This window comes from Podarcis tiliguerta (genome assembly GCF_965153285.1).
Source record: "Podarcis tiliguerta genome assembly, chromosome: 11".
NCBI lineage: Eukaryota > Metazoa > Chordata > Lepidosauria > Squamata > Lacertidae > Podarcis > Podarcis tiliguerta.
The window spans coordinates 20441796-20456053 of NC_139544.1; the positions used below are offsets into that span (position 1 = coordinate 20441796).

Here is a 14258-nt window from a genome sequence, read left to right on the forward strand (position 1 = left end):
CGTTTTCAGCAAAAAGGGCTTCTTCCAAAAGAGTCTTCTAAAGGACCTTTCTCACTACTCTATGTCCTATTTTTCTTTTTATTTTCTTTGTTTTTGAAATATTTTTTATTAGTTTTTATAATTACAAAGTGGTAACAAAAATTCTTTATATAATCAAGCCATGAGATTCTCTGAATCTTGTGACTTCCCCCCATCCCTTACATGGGTCCTAATAACAATTTTTTACCAATCTACATATTAATATATTCTCCATACTTCTCGTAAGTGTAAGTTGTACATAAAACCCGTTACTTTACAAGAGGTTCTTAAAGTTCAGCTTATGTTTAGATTTGCTTACAGTGTTCTCTTGGGGAGATTATTAATTTTTCCCATTCTTTTTTGTATGTCCTTTTTTTTAAACACCCGTTAAAACTCCTAACCCATATTTAAAGAAAACTCAGCAATTAATTTTTGTCCTTTGTCTAGGAAGGGACTGGCATTCTCTGTGTCAAAGGCATCTCTGGGAACTGGGATACCACTAGAGCCAGTGGCTACATATGCATTAAACACCAATCTTGAAGCATCTCATCTGAGCAGTAGCAAGCTTCTTTCAGACATGGAGCCCAGACTCAAACTGTTGCAGCTGCTTAACCCAATCACATCACATTTGGTGGCTATGGTGCAGCCAATGGGCCACACAGTACCCCCTACCTAGGAATGTATAAGGTTTCTTAGTGCCTGGCTACTTGCAACGATGGGCACAGAGAAAGGGAGAGGACTGCAGCCTTGGGATCCAACACATCATTGTGTCAAGAAAAGAACTGTGAGCAAATCTGAGCCTCTAAAGCAGTGCTTCCCAATTGGTGGTCCTTGAACACCAGAAGGTTCATGTAAGCCACCCAGGGCTTCACCCTTCACCTAACAAAAACTACCATAGAAATATCAACATTTTCAAAAGTAAGGGGTCCATGGCTTGGTTTTTGAAAAGCAGAGGTCCACAGTACTTAGCTAATTGGGAACCACTGCTATAAAGCATAATATGGGCTGGATTCATTCACTTAACTTTTGTGGATTTTTGTTTTGTGTGTCAACCTTCAGCAGGTTAGCAGCAGAATCTTGCCAGCATAAAATATATATATAAAAAGTTAAAGCTGTAGAATCGTCTTTTGATGAATTTTTCTTCTTTTTTTAAAAAAAGAAAAGATTGCTAACACAGCAATAGTATAAGCACAATGAAAAAAGAGCAACCACAAAGTTATGGCACGGTAATAAATCTCGTATTGATCTCTGTTATAATCAACTATCAGTCAGACCACACCAGTCCCTCATTATGTCATCCCTTGAGCACAAAAGAAAAATAAAACTAAACGTTTATTTTTATATTAGATCTAGCCATGTATCTGGATCTACTTCTAATAGTTCTGCTCCTTCTGGCATTAGCAGTACCCCTAACCAAGCTGTTAATGTGAACACTCATGCTTTGAATTTATTCCAGTTAATTTCAAGGCAGCTTCTAACGCATTGCTTCCAAACAGCTACAGGCAGACAGAGATTTTAATCTATGTTAAATACCTGTACAAGAAGCCATTTGAAGCCAATAACTGCTTCCACCTCCCTCCACCCTCCCATGGAACACAAAATGAAGGCAGTGAGAATAAATATCGTCCTGTGTTCTATCCATACAAATGAGCAAAGGTTCATGTTCATTTAAGTCAGGGGTCGACAACCTAAGGCCCATAGGCCACAAGCGGCCCATGGGGGTTGTTTAACTGGCCCATGGACCCCTGCCGCCCACTCGGTCAGCTTCTGTGCGCCATGCTAAACTGGCATGGAGCAGAGCGGAGACCCCCTTCCGCGATGCTGGCTGGCTTCCCATTGGCTGCAGGAAGTTCCTGCAGCCAATGGGAAGCTGTGCACGCCTCCTCCACGCCAGGAGGAGCACTGGAAATAGCGTTTGCACATGCGTGCGCACGCACTCCGGCCAACAGCTGCGTCTGCGGGACCGTGAACTGGTCCAAGCCACAAAAACTTTGCCGACCCGATTTAAATTATTGTACCCAATCTTGGAAATACAAATCAAAAAGCAGAGGCATGGTGTGCCGTTTGCCCTCCTAGGTGTGCGACATCATACTGGGTTCATAAGGAAAGGGTTCACTAATTGTAAAATGACTAACCAATGGGAACCCAATGTCGGTTTGCAAGCCCCCTCCACAGAGGCTGGCCCCTCTCACTGTCCTCGGAGCTTGCTTACCGGTAACCTCCTCTGGCTGATATCCAGACAGACCAGGGAGATTTTGATAGGCGACATTTCCCCAAGCGTGGGTAAAATGCACAACCCCTCCCTCCTGCTTCCGCAGGGGAAAGAAAATAAGTCAGAAATCTATTTACATGATGTTTATTTCTGACATTACAGCACTAGAGAAAAACACGTCCTTTCAGTTCAGTTCTTCTAGCAAGTCAGATAAACTTCCTGAACATGCGCACACAGAAGGTTTCAAGTTACACTCTTCACAAAGACTTATCCAGCCTGTGAACGTCCTGGGAAACTCTTCTTTCCCACAGATAGGCGCATCATGTGATGTCAACAATCTGTGTGTCTGCAGCGGTGATGTTTCCATATACTGACACCCAAGGGGCGGAGTTAATTGTGTATAAGGTTTAAGCACAGAGGGTTTTTTGGAGGAGAAGGAAGTTAGAGTTAGGGTGGTTGCGAAGACAGTCTGGAGTTAGAAGAGACAAAGAGGATAAGTCTGTGGGTTGGGCTAGTCTGATGTGAGAGAGTGAGAGAATTTGTTAAGAGTCAGTCAAACAGTTGAGATAATCAGTCAGAAGGTGTTAGGAAGGTATAGGCCGGTAAAGAAACTAAAGTTAAGACAGGAATATTATCTGAGAAACAATAAACTTGTTAATGTTTATAAAATAAACTTGTTTATTTGGTTCACTTTTAACAATCGTCTGGACTCAGTGTTTTACCCGAGAGTAACGGGTTGGTGGCAGCGGGGAAGCGAGTACAGTGGGGGCACAGGGATCAATAGACCATTAAACATCTGGAGACCCTGTGTGATCGCTACCCATGGCATCCTCCTTGTCCCAAAAGATCCCTTTTCACACAACCTTTTGCCCCTAGGCCATGTACGAAGCCTTTGATGGGGCTCCAAACACTGCCTCTTCAAGCCCCATTCCCATATTCTCCTTCCCACCTCCTTTCCTTTACTCCTGCTTGCCTTTTACTGAACGTGCGTCCTTTATAGTCCTAGGTTTGTTGCATTCAAACCTACACCATTTCTTCTAGCACCAGCAACCCCAAGCTCCCTTCGCAGCCCCTCCTGTCCTGGCTTATGCAACATGAAGCAAACTAAGGGCTGCTTTACACTCACGAGCATTTCCTACGCAAATACGTGGGGAGCCTAGCATGGCAAAGGCCATCTTGCAGCCAGGCGACACTCACCACATACAGGGGAGAGATATCTGCATCTGAGCAACTACTGCAATTTCTCAGTGACAAAGGCAACACTTTGCTCAAACATAGGTAGACTACAGGGCAGGCAGCCCCCTAAACTTGGTTGACAGCTCCCTTCTACTGTTTTAGAAAGCTGAGTGGCGGGGGGCAGAGTGATACCTCCTCTAAAAAAATTACCAGGGGAGAAGATTTGGCTTGTGGATTTCATTAACGACTCTACTATAATCTGAGCCCTTCCTTTCAAGCTGTCAAAAATCATGTTAGTGTATGTGTATGTCTATCACACCGATTCAACCCGGTTCACACATATGGCATTTCTATGCAAGAACAGCAGACATGAGTGCTAAGAACAGAAACAGCTGATGGAGCCTGCTGCAGATTGGTACTTCTCCCAGGCAATACGAGGGTAGCTCTTGTTAAAATAGCACCCAATACTAAAAAAATCCCAAAAAACTAATGTGTCAGAGCGAAGGACGAGCTAACCTTCTCCTGCCTTTTCATGTGGCTCTGACCTTCTGCCTCTCTAGAAGGGTGTAGCCTTTCAACCATCTACTGGACTAAGGCAGCTACTCCACGGGATCAATAATAAAAGTTCATAAAACAATGTTCCCCTTCCTGCCTTCTTACCTAATGGGGTATGTAAGAGCATTTAAAGAAGCAATCTATCCCACATGAGGCACAGAAGTAAACACAACTCTCTTGATAGAGCACCATTAGAGTAGTTTTTGCTTAAACCTTTCCAAACCCATTTGTCACCTTAATTATGCTCTTAATAGTAACAGAGGTGGTTATTTTTTTTAATAGTCCCAGGTTTTAATACTCAGTACATTCTAATTTCCTCCCATCTCCCTTAGGCATCCATCTCATATGTATGTTTTTTTAATTGTACATGAATGAAAACTGTAAACAATCAGTACAGCGACAACCAATTAAAATAAGATGAGGCACAGCAGAGAATAAGATTCGTGGTGATACAAGAGAAACGAATGCTCTGAATATTATTTATTAATGTATTGCGACATTAATAAATGAAGAAATAAATAAATGAATAAACACTCTGACAGTGGCGTAGCGTGGGTTGTCAGCACCCGGGGCAAGGCAAGCAATTTGTGCCCCCTAACCTGGGGCAAGGCAAGTAATTTTCGGGGGGACCCCCGCTGCACTGCCCCTCCCCCAGATAGTCCCTCGCTCTCTCTCCGCACCGCACCGCACGCCTGGCACCCTCCCCTCCACAGTGGGCGGCGACCCGGCGGCTCGGATCGGATTCGCACAGCCAGCACTGCAGTGAGAGTGAGTGAGCCAGGTAGGGGCAGAGAGCTGCGAGTGCGAGCGCGCCCCCCCCCAGATGTTGCGCCCGGCCCCCCCTGCACCCCCCACGCTACGCCACTGCGCTCTGATCTTGCTACATGTACGTGTTGCCTTAAGGAAACTTGGGCACACTGGCCAAGTACATTTCACAATTCAACCAGTAACCACATCTACCGATAATAATATGTAATATGTTATTCTTAAATAAATGGTTTCATTGCCTTATTTGAATCATTTAATGCTGTACTCTCTTACACCAGCCAAGTATCTTATTCAACCAACGATCCAGTCACGTAAACTACTGGATTCTCTACAAGGCATTAATAGGTTCAAAGCAAGGTTTGTTGCTGTTTTTTGAACATAATGTGTCAAACTCTCAAAAATGACTCATGCATATGTATGTTCACACACTAGAATGTTTACATTGCTTCGCTAGCAATAAAATCTAGGTTTTCACTATTAAAATATTTCTTTCAATTTTGGCACACACCTAGTTCTTAGCTTATATGCATCACATTCACCATTTGCTGTGTACCTTCTGTCCCAATAAAAAAGTATTTTCTATGTGTTTCTGTAACTGTTACCTTCTGAGGTGACAAAGTCCTCTGTCTGAACTTTTCCACTGTCTCTGGACCTGCAGCAGCCCATGTGGTGGCAAACACTTCTGCTTTGTCATGATCCAGTTTGGAATGCTCCAACTGCTGTTGCAGAACAGTTGGCTTCAAATTGTGATACACAGCCTGCAAAAAAAGAAAGAAAAATAATGCAATACACACACACACCCCTGGCTGATACGCTAGACAACATGCTAAACAACCCAAGTGATGGTAAATATTTGACACTCACGGTTCATTATTTAAGTCAAGGTAGGTATGTCCAAAATGCACAAAAAAAGTTAGCACAGAATTTACAACAGCAATGAGGGCACTGGCTGAAGGAAGAACAGAATGTTTCTAACAACAAAATATTTCTGCAACAGAAAGGATACTTTAAAGTTGTAGGAACCCTTGAAATGATTAGCTGCACATTTGTTGCAGGGCAAACCGATTGTCTGGAAAGACCTTGTACAATTGACACATGATATACAGCACCAGGATAAAATCCTACTTAAGTCAATGTTTAGGATCAGGATGTTGCATTACTTGTAAACCTATTTACATGCCTAATAGCAGGCTTCCTCAACCTCAGCCCTCCAGATGTTTTTGGCCTTCAGCTCCCATGATCCCTAGCTAGCAGGACCAGGGGTCAGGGATGCTGGGAAGTGTAGTCTCAAAACATCTGGAGGGCCGAGGTTGAGGAAGCCTGCCTAACAGGAACAAATTGCAGCTCTATTATTTCTTCCTATGCACCCATCCCAGTTAACATATGGGTATATGTTCTTCATTTCCATGCACTACAGCACACCATTATATATACCACTGCAAGAACCAGGGAAGACTACATGTGTGACATGTGTGCGCGCACACACACACAGGATTCTGAATTACAACCCCAGATAATCCCAATTTAGATCACAATCCTATGCATGTTTTCTTGGAAGGTAGGTTCCATTCTGATTAATGCAGCTTACTCACTAATAAGCATGCAGGTACAGGAATCTTAAAGCACGAAGAAGCAATCCCAAGTGTTTTTAATGATGCAGTACCTTAAAGGAGGAGGATTATCCCTTCTACTTTGCATCCTTTTACTGAAAGTATAGAACTACAATAGAAGATACCTGTTCCAAAATGAACGCAATGGTTTCAAGGACAAGATGGAGATCTTGCTTCTCCACTGAAAAAGCGGCTTGAAGCTTCTCTTCCTCCTCTTCTGTGAAAGTACTCTCAGCCTGAAATAAAAAGATTCCCATTTACCAAAAATTAAGATACTATTTTATTCACTAGATTGATTGGTCTCATGCCTTTTCACAAACAGCATAAATGTCAATTATATTGGCAAAAGCTGCTTTACACTGAGTCAGTCCACTGGTTCACCTAGCTTATTATTATTTATACTAACAGGCAAAATCGCTCCAGAGCTTCAAACAGGAGTCACCATCTTGTATATAGCTCCCTCTCCTACTCCCATCTCTTCCAACCTCATCCTCTGGCTGTCATTGAACTAGCTTTCAGCCATTTCCCATGAGAGTGGAATAATAATTTTTAGTGGTGGTAGTAATAGCAGTAATAATTTAATTTATATAGTACCCTATACCTGCATGTCTCAGGATGGTTCACAAAATAAAATTGCCTAAAGGAGAGCACAGCAGACCACAGCAGCATTTTTTAACCCCATCAGTGTGCCCGCAAAGCTAAAAAAAACCTGTGAAACATCTACTGAATGGTTTTTTCCCCAGGTGTTCCTCCCAGCAGAAAATATTGCCCTTACAGAGCTCTCAAAGGAAAGCTCCCATTGGCAGAGACACTTGGACAAGCAATTGTATTGTACTTTTCTGGAATCTATACTCAATTGTAGCCCATGGATACTACCCAGCTTAAGAGATTTCACTGTGCATTGTGCAGTCATTTTCTCTCTGTGTATACAAACCTTTAGGTGCAGCTTCTGAAGGATGCGGGAGAGCAACCGAGAGAACTTTCCCGTGTCTATAGCATTGATGAGGGACACAGCCTTTCGAACACTAGAAAAGGGGAAGAGAGGATGGCAAGAATCAGTTAAAGACAAGGGACCTGCTGGGCACAATAAGTTTTTCCCTGCTCTTTTCAGATGCCAGGAAGAGGTTTAAACAACAATGAAAAGGGCTGCCTACTTTCCCAGGCAAAGTTCCTGAACACACAGGTGTTGTGAAAAAACCTTCCACCAGAGACGCAGCCGCCGAAGGAAAGAAAAGAAACAGTCTCCTGATCAGGAATTATCGCTTTATCTAAAATGTTTATTGAATATATGGAGGGGGGGAATTGTGTACATTTGAAAACATGGGCAGAATTAAGATAAATTTAACAATGTAAATAAGTTTTGATGGATGTAATAATGGAATACTGAATGGCTCAGTTTATACAAAATATGCAGGGATTTATGTTATGCAAAGTGAACCATGGGAAGAGAAGAAGGGGAGTCACTGAAATTTTGAGGTTGTTTAAATGAATATTCTAAAATGTAAAATAGAAAAGTTAATAAAAATTGTAGAAAAAAGACGACAGAATTACCACTTTATTCTATGCTTGAGCATAGCATTTCAGCTTCTGGGAAGCTAGAAATTAAAAATGCTGGAACTGCAAACAAAGGACTTGGAGTGGGTTATACCCAAGCAGAATTTTACATCTGGTTTTGGGCTGTCTAGTTCCTGCTTCTCAACCAGCACACCACCCTCCGCCCTGCCTAAAAGTGTGTGTTGCTGAGCTCATTACTGCTATTTTCCTTTGGTTCGTTGCTCTACACACATCACAGGCTATTCAACAGCAAATGCTGCTGCTGCTGCTGTTGCTTTTCCTACCACTGCACTTCTATGCGAAGAGGGGGAAATCAGCAATAGGTTTTCTTTGCAGCACAATTTGATGGACGTCTCGGAAACCAAGACCCGCTGAGTTCAAGGAGAGTTTGCTCCCCAATAACCGTGTGCACAACAGCAACCCCGGTTGCCACGGAACTGTTCAGACAGGAATACCGGCAAGCCTGCAGCTGCGGAGACCCAGCCTCAGTCCCCCGCTAGGTAGGTAACGCTGGTGCAGCGAAAGAAACCTGCACATGCCCAGACACCACTTTGTTTTTACTACTTGAAGCCTTGGCATTGGAAACCGTTTCAAGGCGCCACCCCCCGCCTGCCCGTGCCATATTTAAAGGGAGAAACGGGGTTGGCAGCGCCTTTGGCCGACCCACAAGGGAGGAGGCAGCAGAGCAGATCCTACCTGAGGGTATCCGGAATAACAGTGGGCGCCGCCATCTTGGTCGCTGTCGAGCATACTGCCCCCGCCCAGCCAATAGCCAGGCAGCTAAAGCCGAGAGCCAATCCCGGCTCAGGCTGCCTCGAGCTAGCTCCGCCTTTCGACTTCAACCCACAGGACTGAGGTTTAGCGTCGGAGATGCTTTCGCAAAGCGGGACGGAGAGCGGAGCGTCTCCTTCTCTGTCCGCCAGGCGGCGCAGTGCTTAGCTCGCATATGCCAGATCACTTTACGCCAATGGGTCACTGTTTAGGAATAATAATACCCAGCAGGGGCTGATTTGGGGACAGGGTGCCCTGAGCGGGGACAAAATGTGAAAGGGGCCCCCTTGAAATATTTCTTATTCTCACAATAATTCCTTTTGGTACAATTGCTTTTCTAATGGATCTTCTCAGTAGGTACAACAACTGCTTTTATCTATAAAAAATATGTCTAGGGGTGCTCTCATTTTCCTACTCATATTGAAATACTGCCCCTCAATATGGCCAAACTTAGATTCACAAAATGTTTAGGGTGTGTGTACCCCTGTGCCCCCCCCCGAAAAAAGCACTGGGTACAACACATAGGTGGTGGTTGTTATAAAAGTTGGGTGCCAGCTTTACTCTCTGCAAGAGAAAAGAAGGCTCGGAAGACACAGGAACTACCCACACTGGAAGAATGGCAGATGAAAGTCATGGACTATATGGAATTGGCAGAAATGACTGGCAGAATCAGAGACCAGGGAGAAGAGACGGTGAAGGAAGATTGGAGGAAGTTCAAAGACTATCTACAGAAACACTATAAGATAACGAATGTCCGATGACACCAGATTGAATGTAAAAGGTTATTAGTAAAAAGCTTAAAGATTAAAAAAGACCCAATACTTTAAGATATAAGGAAATGTAGTTATATTAAGATATTAAAATTATGATAAAATCAAATTAAGACAGAGGGAAGGAATCTGCTGATTGAATATATGATCTGGAATACAGAGATGGGAGGTCTGGGGAGGTCGGAGAAATAAGATAATGCAAAGAATATAATGAGGATAAAATTGTTTTTAGTTTTTATTTTTATTTTTTCATATTTTTCGCTGTTTTGTGTTTGTGTGTTATTGTATTCTTCTATTTTTGTTGTGCTGTGGTTTATTTTTTACTTTTTGTCGCTTTATACTTTTTGTAAAACTTAATAAAATATTTATTAAAAAAAAGAGAAAAGAAGGCTCTTAGGATCTGTGTTCCTTCGGAGAATTGAGACATGGCAGAGACTGCTGTAGCTTTAAGAAATGTGGTTTATTCACCTATTTGTACCTTCAGTCTGCATGGAGGGAGTCCAGATCTTACAGCATGGTTTTTTCAAGAGGGCACTATTCAATTTCAGAAGCCTTTATCCATACAGATATTGTTCACCTTCATCATTAATAATAATAATAAAATTTTATTTATATCCTGCCCTCCCCAGCCGAAGCCGGGCTCGGAGCGGCTAACAACAGCAAAATGATACAACATTATAAAATCAGTTCATTATAAAATCAGTTCAAATCAGATTAATGGCAACCATTGGGCTAGAGTTCTATGAGGATTACCAAAGGAGGGGGGTCAGGCTGTGCCTTGGCCAAAGGCCTGGTGGAACAGCTCTGTCTTGCAGGCCCTGCAGAAAGATGTCAAGTCCCGCAGTCTCTTGGGACAGAGCATTCCACCAGATTGGAGCCACAGCCAAAAAAGCCCTGGCTCTGGTTGAGGCCAGCCTAACCTCTCTGTGGCTCGGGACCTCCAAGATGTTTTTGTTTGAAGACCGTAAGGTCCTCCGTGGGACATACCAGGAGAGGCGGTCCCATAGTTATGAGGGTCCTAGGCATTCATCAGACATAGCTGTCAACTTACAGATTTGAGAATAAGGGACCAGCAGCCTTGAAAATAAGGGACCAGCAACCAAAATAAGGGACCTGCAGCCTCACCTGTTCCAGGCACTCCAGTCTTCCTGTCCTCCTGCAGTCTGGTCAAACTCATGCTGGTAGCTTCGAGAACACTGTCCAACCAACTTTGTAACCAGAGGTTCAACTGAATAGAATCTGAATCACATGCACCACAAGGCCTATGCAGCCTCAACGTAAGATGGCTCCCCAGCCTGGCTTTGCACTGCAAAGTTTGCAGCAGCACATGCAACAAAATGGCACCCAGCATTCAAAAAACCCCTCAGCTTGCATTAACTAGCCACACACAAGGCATGCAAGCTCCACCTCCAGTCATTCTTAGACTTCTTATTGGGTGAGCAACACAGCCAAGCAACACAGTTGGAGCCTCCCTCCTCCCTGGCCGGCAGGGAGGGAGAGGAGCTGCTTCCTTTGAAATTTAAGGGACATCATTTAAGGGACATTCATCAATAAGGGACAGCGGCGGGGCATGGCACTGGAATAAGGGACTGTCCCTTCAAATAAGGGACACTTGTCAGCTATGTCATCAGATTAAACATTCATTAGATGTCTTTTCAAAACTGTTGAATTATGAAAACATATTCAATAACTGCATGTTGAACTGGCTTTGCTTCAGTATTATTTCATTCCTCCCCTGAAGTTTTTCTACCTGCCCATCTATCAACAGGTGCCTTCCTAGTTTCTTATTTCGGGTGCAGAATACTGTTTCTGCGTTTGCACCACTATGGCCTCTTCCTGGGTCTGCACACCACATTAAAGGGGCGTTGTGCATGTGTGAGTACAGAAAGGAGTGGTATCCGCATTTTATTCAGCATTATTTTAAAATAACCCAGAGTTTACAGAGGGAAACAAATATGGGCAATAAACAGCTGGAGGGATCTCTTGACTTAACCGGCCCTCTTATGTAACTTGAACATGATATAATAGGCCCCTGTAACATACTCCTAAGGCACTGTGGTACTTGCATCATCATGATAGCAAAACAATTCTGGCCCTAAAAGTATAATCCCCCAAAGATTCCTGGGTAGAATATTACATGATAACATATCTGCACTGTTTTAAAAAAGATGAGCTGTCATCTCAGGGAGACCTATGGCTCCAGAAAGTCTAGTAGTTTCAATCCCAGGTTTTGACCATTAAGCCACCCCTTTGGGTTTCAAAGAGTGATTCTGATGTATTTTGGGCAAAATGCCAGCTGGTCCCACTTCATCACTTGATGGAAAATGAGTCTGGCCTATTCAACCACTCGTACCGATCAACGTCTGCTAAGGGGAGAGCTTCATAGTTAATGTTCACCAGCCTTGGCCTGTTAAGAGCATAACTATGCCAGAAAATTCACAAATCACAACCTCTTTCCAGGCTCTGTTTGTTTTTCAATAGCATTACCTAACAATACAAAACTGAACATAAGCAATATTTCCAAACCCAAGTAGATCTGATTGAGGACCGCCAGTCTCAAAATCAGTTAAACTTGGAACAAAGCCTCGGCAAACATTTCAAGATATGATCCAGATACTTTCTTTCTGGGTCTCTGCAATCTTGCAATTGATACAAAAATTAAGTTGTAGTGTGGCTTTGTCAACTGAGCACAATCCAAACTCCACACTAGAGTTTTAGAGTCAAAGAGTGAAGGGTATCTGGCTGCCTTTTAAGTTAAGTTCTCTGCTTTTTTGTTTTTAATACAATAATACTATTTTAACACAATAATGCTATTCTTAACACTATAATGCTATTTTTAAAAATATAAACAGTGAAAAGCAGCACAAAAACAGTGCTTTCTAGAAGAGGACGAAGTAAAATAATTAAGAACACAGATATACAATAAAAACTACTAACTTTAGAATCTCATATTGTAAAACAACAAGGTGTTTAAAGCCTGAGTGAACAAAAATGTCTTCATCTAGTGCTGAAAAGAACATAAAGGTGGTGCAGGGAGCATACATTGCTGGGAAGGACATTCCATAACTAGGGTTTTGCCACTGAGGTCTTTTTTCATTAGCCACCTGCTTCACTTAGAATCATAGAATCCTAGAGTTGGAAGGGACCCATTGATCATCTAGTCCAACCCCCTGAAAAGCAGGAATCTCAGCTAAAGCTTCCATGACAGATGACCACCCAACCTCTGCTTAAAATCCTCCAAGGAAGAAGAGTCCACAACCTCCCGAGGGAGACTGTTCCACTGTCAAACAGCTCTTGCTGTCAGAAAGTTCTTCCTGATGTTTAGTTGGAATCTCCTTTCTTGTAACTTAAAGCCATTGGTTTGAGTCCTATGCTCCATAGCAGGAGAAAACAAGCTTGTGCCCTCTTCCATGTGACAACCCTTGAGATATTTGAAGATGACTATCATATCTCTTCACAGTCTTCTCTTCTCCAGGCTAAACATATCCAACTCCCTGAACCGTTCCTCATAAGGCTTAGTTTCCAGACCCTTGATCATCTTGGTTGCCCTCCTCTGCACACATTCTAGCTTGTCTAATATCCTTCTTAAATTGTGGTGCCCAGAATTGGACACAGTATTCCAGGTGTGGCTTGACCAAGGCAGAATAGAGTGGCACTATTGCTTCACTTGATCTGGACACTATACTTCTGTTGAATTGTTAGATGCAGATTTTGCTGAGTAGTCTTATTGTACTGAACCTTTCAGAATTTTGTATATATGCCAATAAAGGATTGAGATTGGTCTTTGGTCATGCTTGTCTGCAAAGGGGAAGCCCATATGCTATGTAGCAAACCCTACAATTTGTACCGGATAAAAGTATAAACAAAATTTAAAACTGCAAATCTACCACAAACACAGAAGTGTGACTTGGGCACTTCCCAAAACATTGTTTTGTGGGACATTGAAGGGACTTGTGGGTAAATTACAGTAATTTAAGGTACCGTAGTAAGAAGTGAACTGTTGATTCAACGTTTCCCTTAATGGCTTAGTAAAGCTGCAATCTCAGTTACGGAGTTTTGCAAGCCTTCATTTATTGAAACTAGGTTTCTTTGACTATTTTTAAAAATTCAATTTTAGACACACTTTTAAGCAAAACATTGACTTGTGTTGGAGCTATACCAAACAGCACCACCTGAAAACCTGGCCAAGTTGGCATATCAGAAGTGATTTTCCGTGGCTGCCTGTCTCACATTAAAAGCCGATGAGGGAAAAATGAAAGTGAACAACCAAGCCTCCCAATAGGAAGTGTAATGGCTCTATTTTTCTCTGAAATAAGAAAAAGGGGTCAAGGCCACCTAGCCAATTTTGTGGAGGTCAATTGGAGTCAAAAGAAAACTACAACCTAGCAAAGAGGCATTGCGGGGAGGGCTGAACCAATCAACTCTCACAGGATTTCACATGGGATTTAGCCCAAAGTTCTTTAAAGTTTTAATTTACATTAACAATTTAAGTGTGCAGCTATTGCATAACTGCATTAGTAAACTGCAAAGAGAAGCAACCACTGCAGAAACCTTGGTTAAACACAATAACAATTAAACATGTCAGCGTTTCTCTTCGCTGCGAAAGGTGGGGCTCCCTCAAAATTCTAATTGTTTTCATTGTGATTTTAGACACTATATCATTTGATAACCTCTTCATATACACCACTATATTACCAGCATACATGCTCATTTCCTTTCCACTAACCTCTATGTCGCTGATTTTTTTCCCCAGTCAAGGAGCCTTGACTTGTTAGCCATTTCAGTTTGTTATGACCACAGTATCTTAAGAGTAAGCAACTCATT

General features: G+C 42.6%; 1 protein-coding gene across 1 annotated transcript in view; it reads right to left on the bottom strand.

Annotated features, from left to right (window-relative positions):
- COMMD10 (COMM domain containing 10) overlaps positions 1 to 8686 on the bottom strand; it is a 58903-nt gene extending 50217 nt beyond the window's left edge. The window contains exons 1-4 of the mRNA XM_083404408.1: positions 8590 to 8686; positions 7274 to 7364; positions 6465 to 6575; positions 5332 to 5487 (exon numbers count right to left, since the gene is read on the bottom strand). Coding sequence (XP_083260534.1) covers positions 5332 to 5487; positions 6465 to 6575; positions 7274 to 7364; positions 8590 to 8624 — 393 coding nt within the window. The 5' untranslated portion in view covers positions 8625 to 8686. The remainder of the gene's footprint in view (positions 1 to 5331; positions 5488 to 6464; positions 6576 to 7273; positions 7365 to 8589) is intronic.
- Positions 8687 to 14258: the final 5572 nt, after the last annotated feature.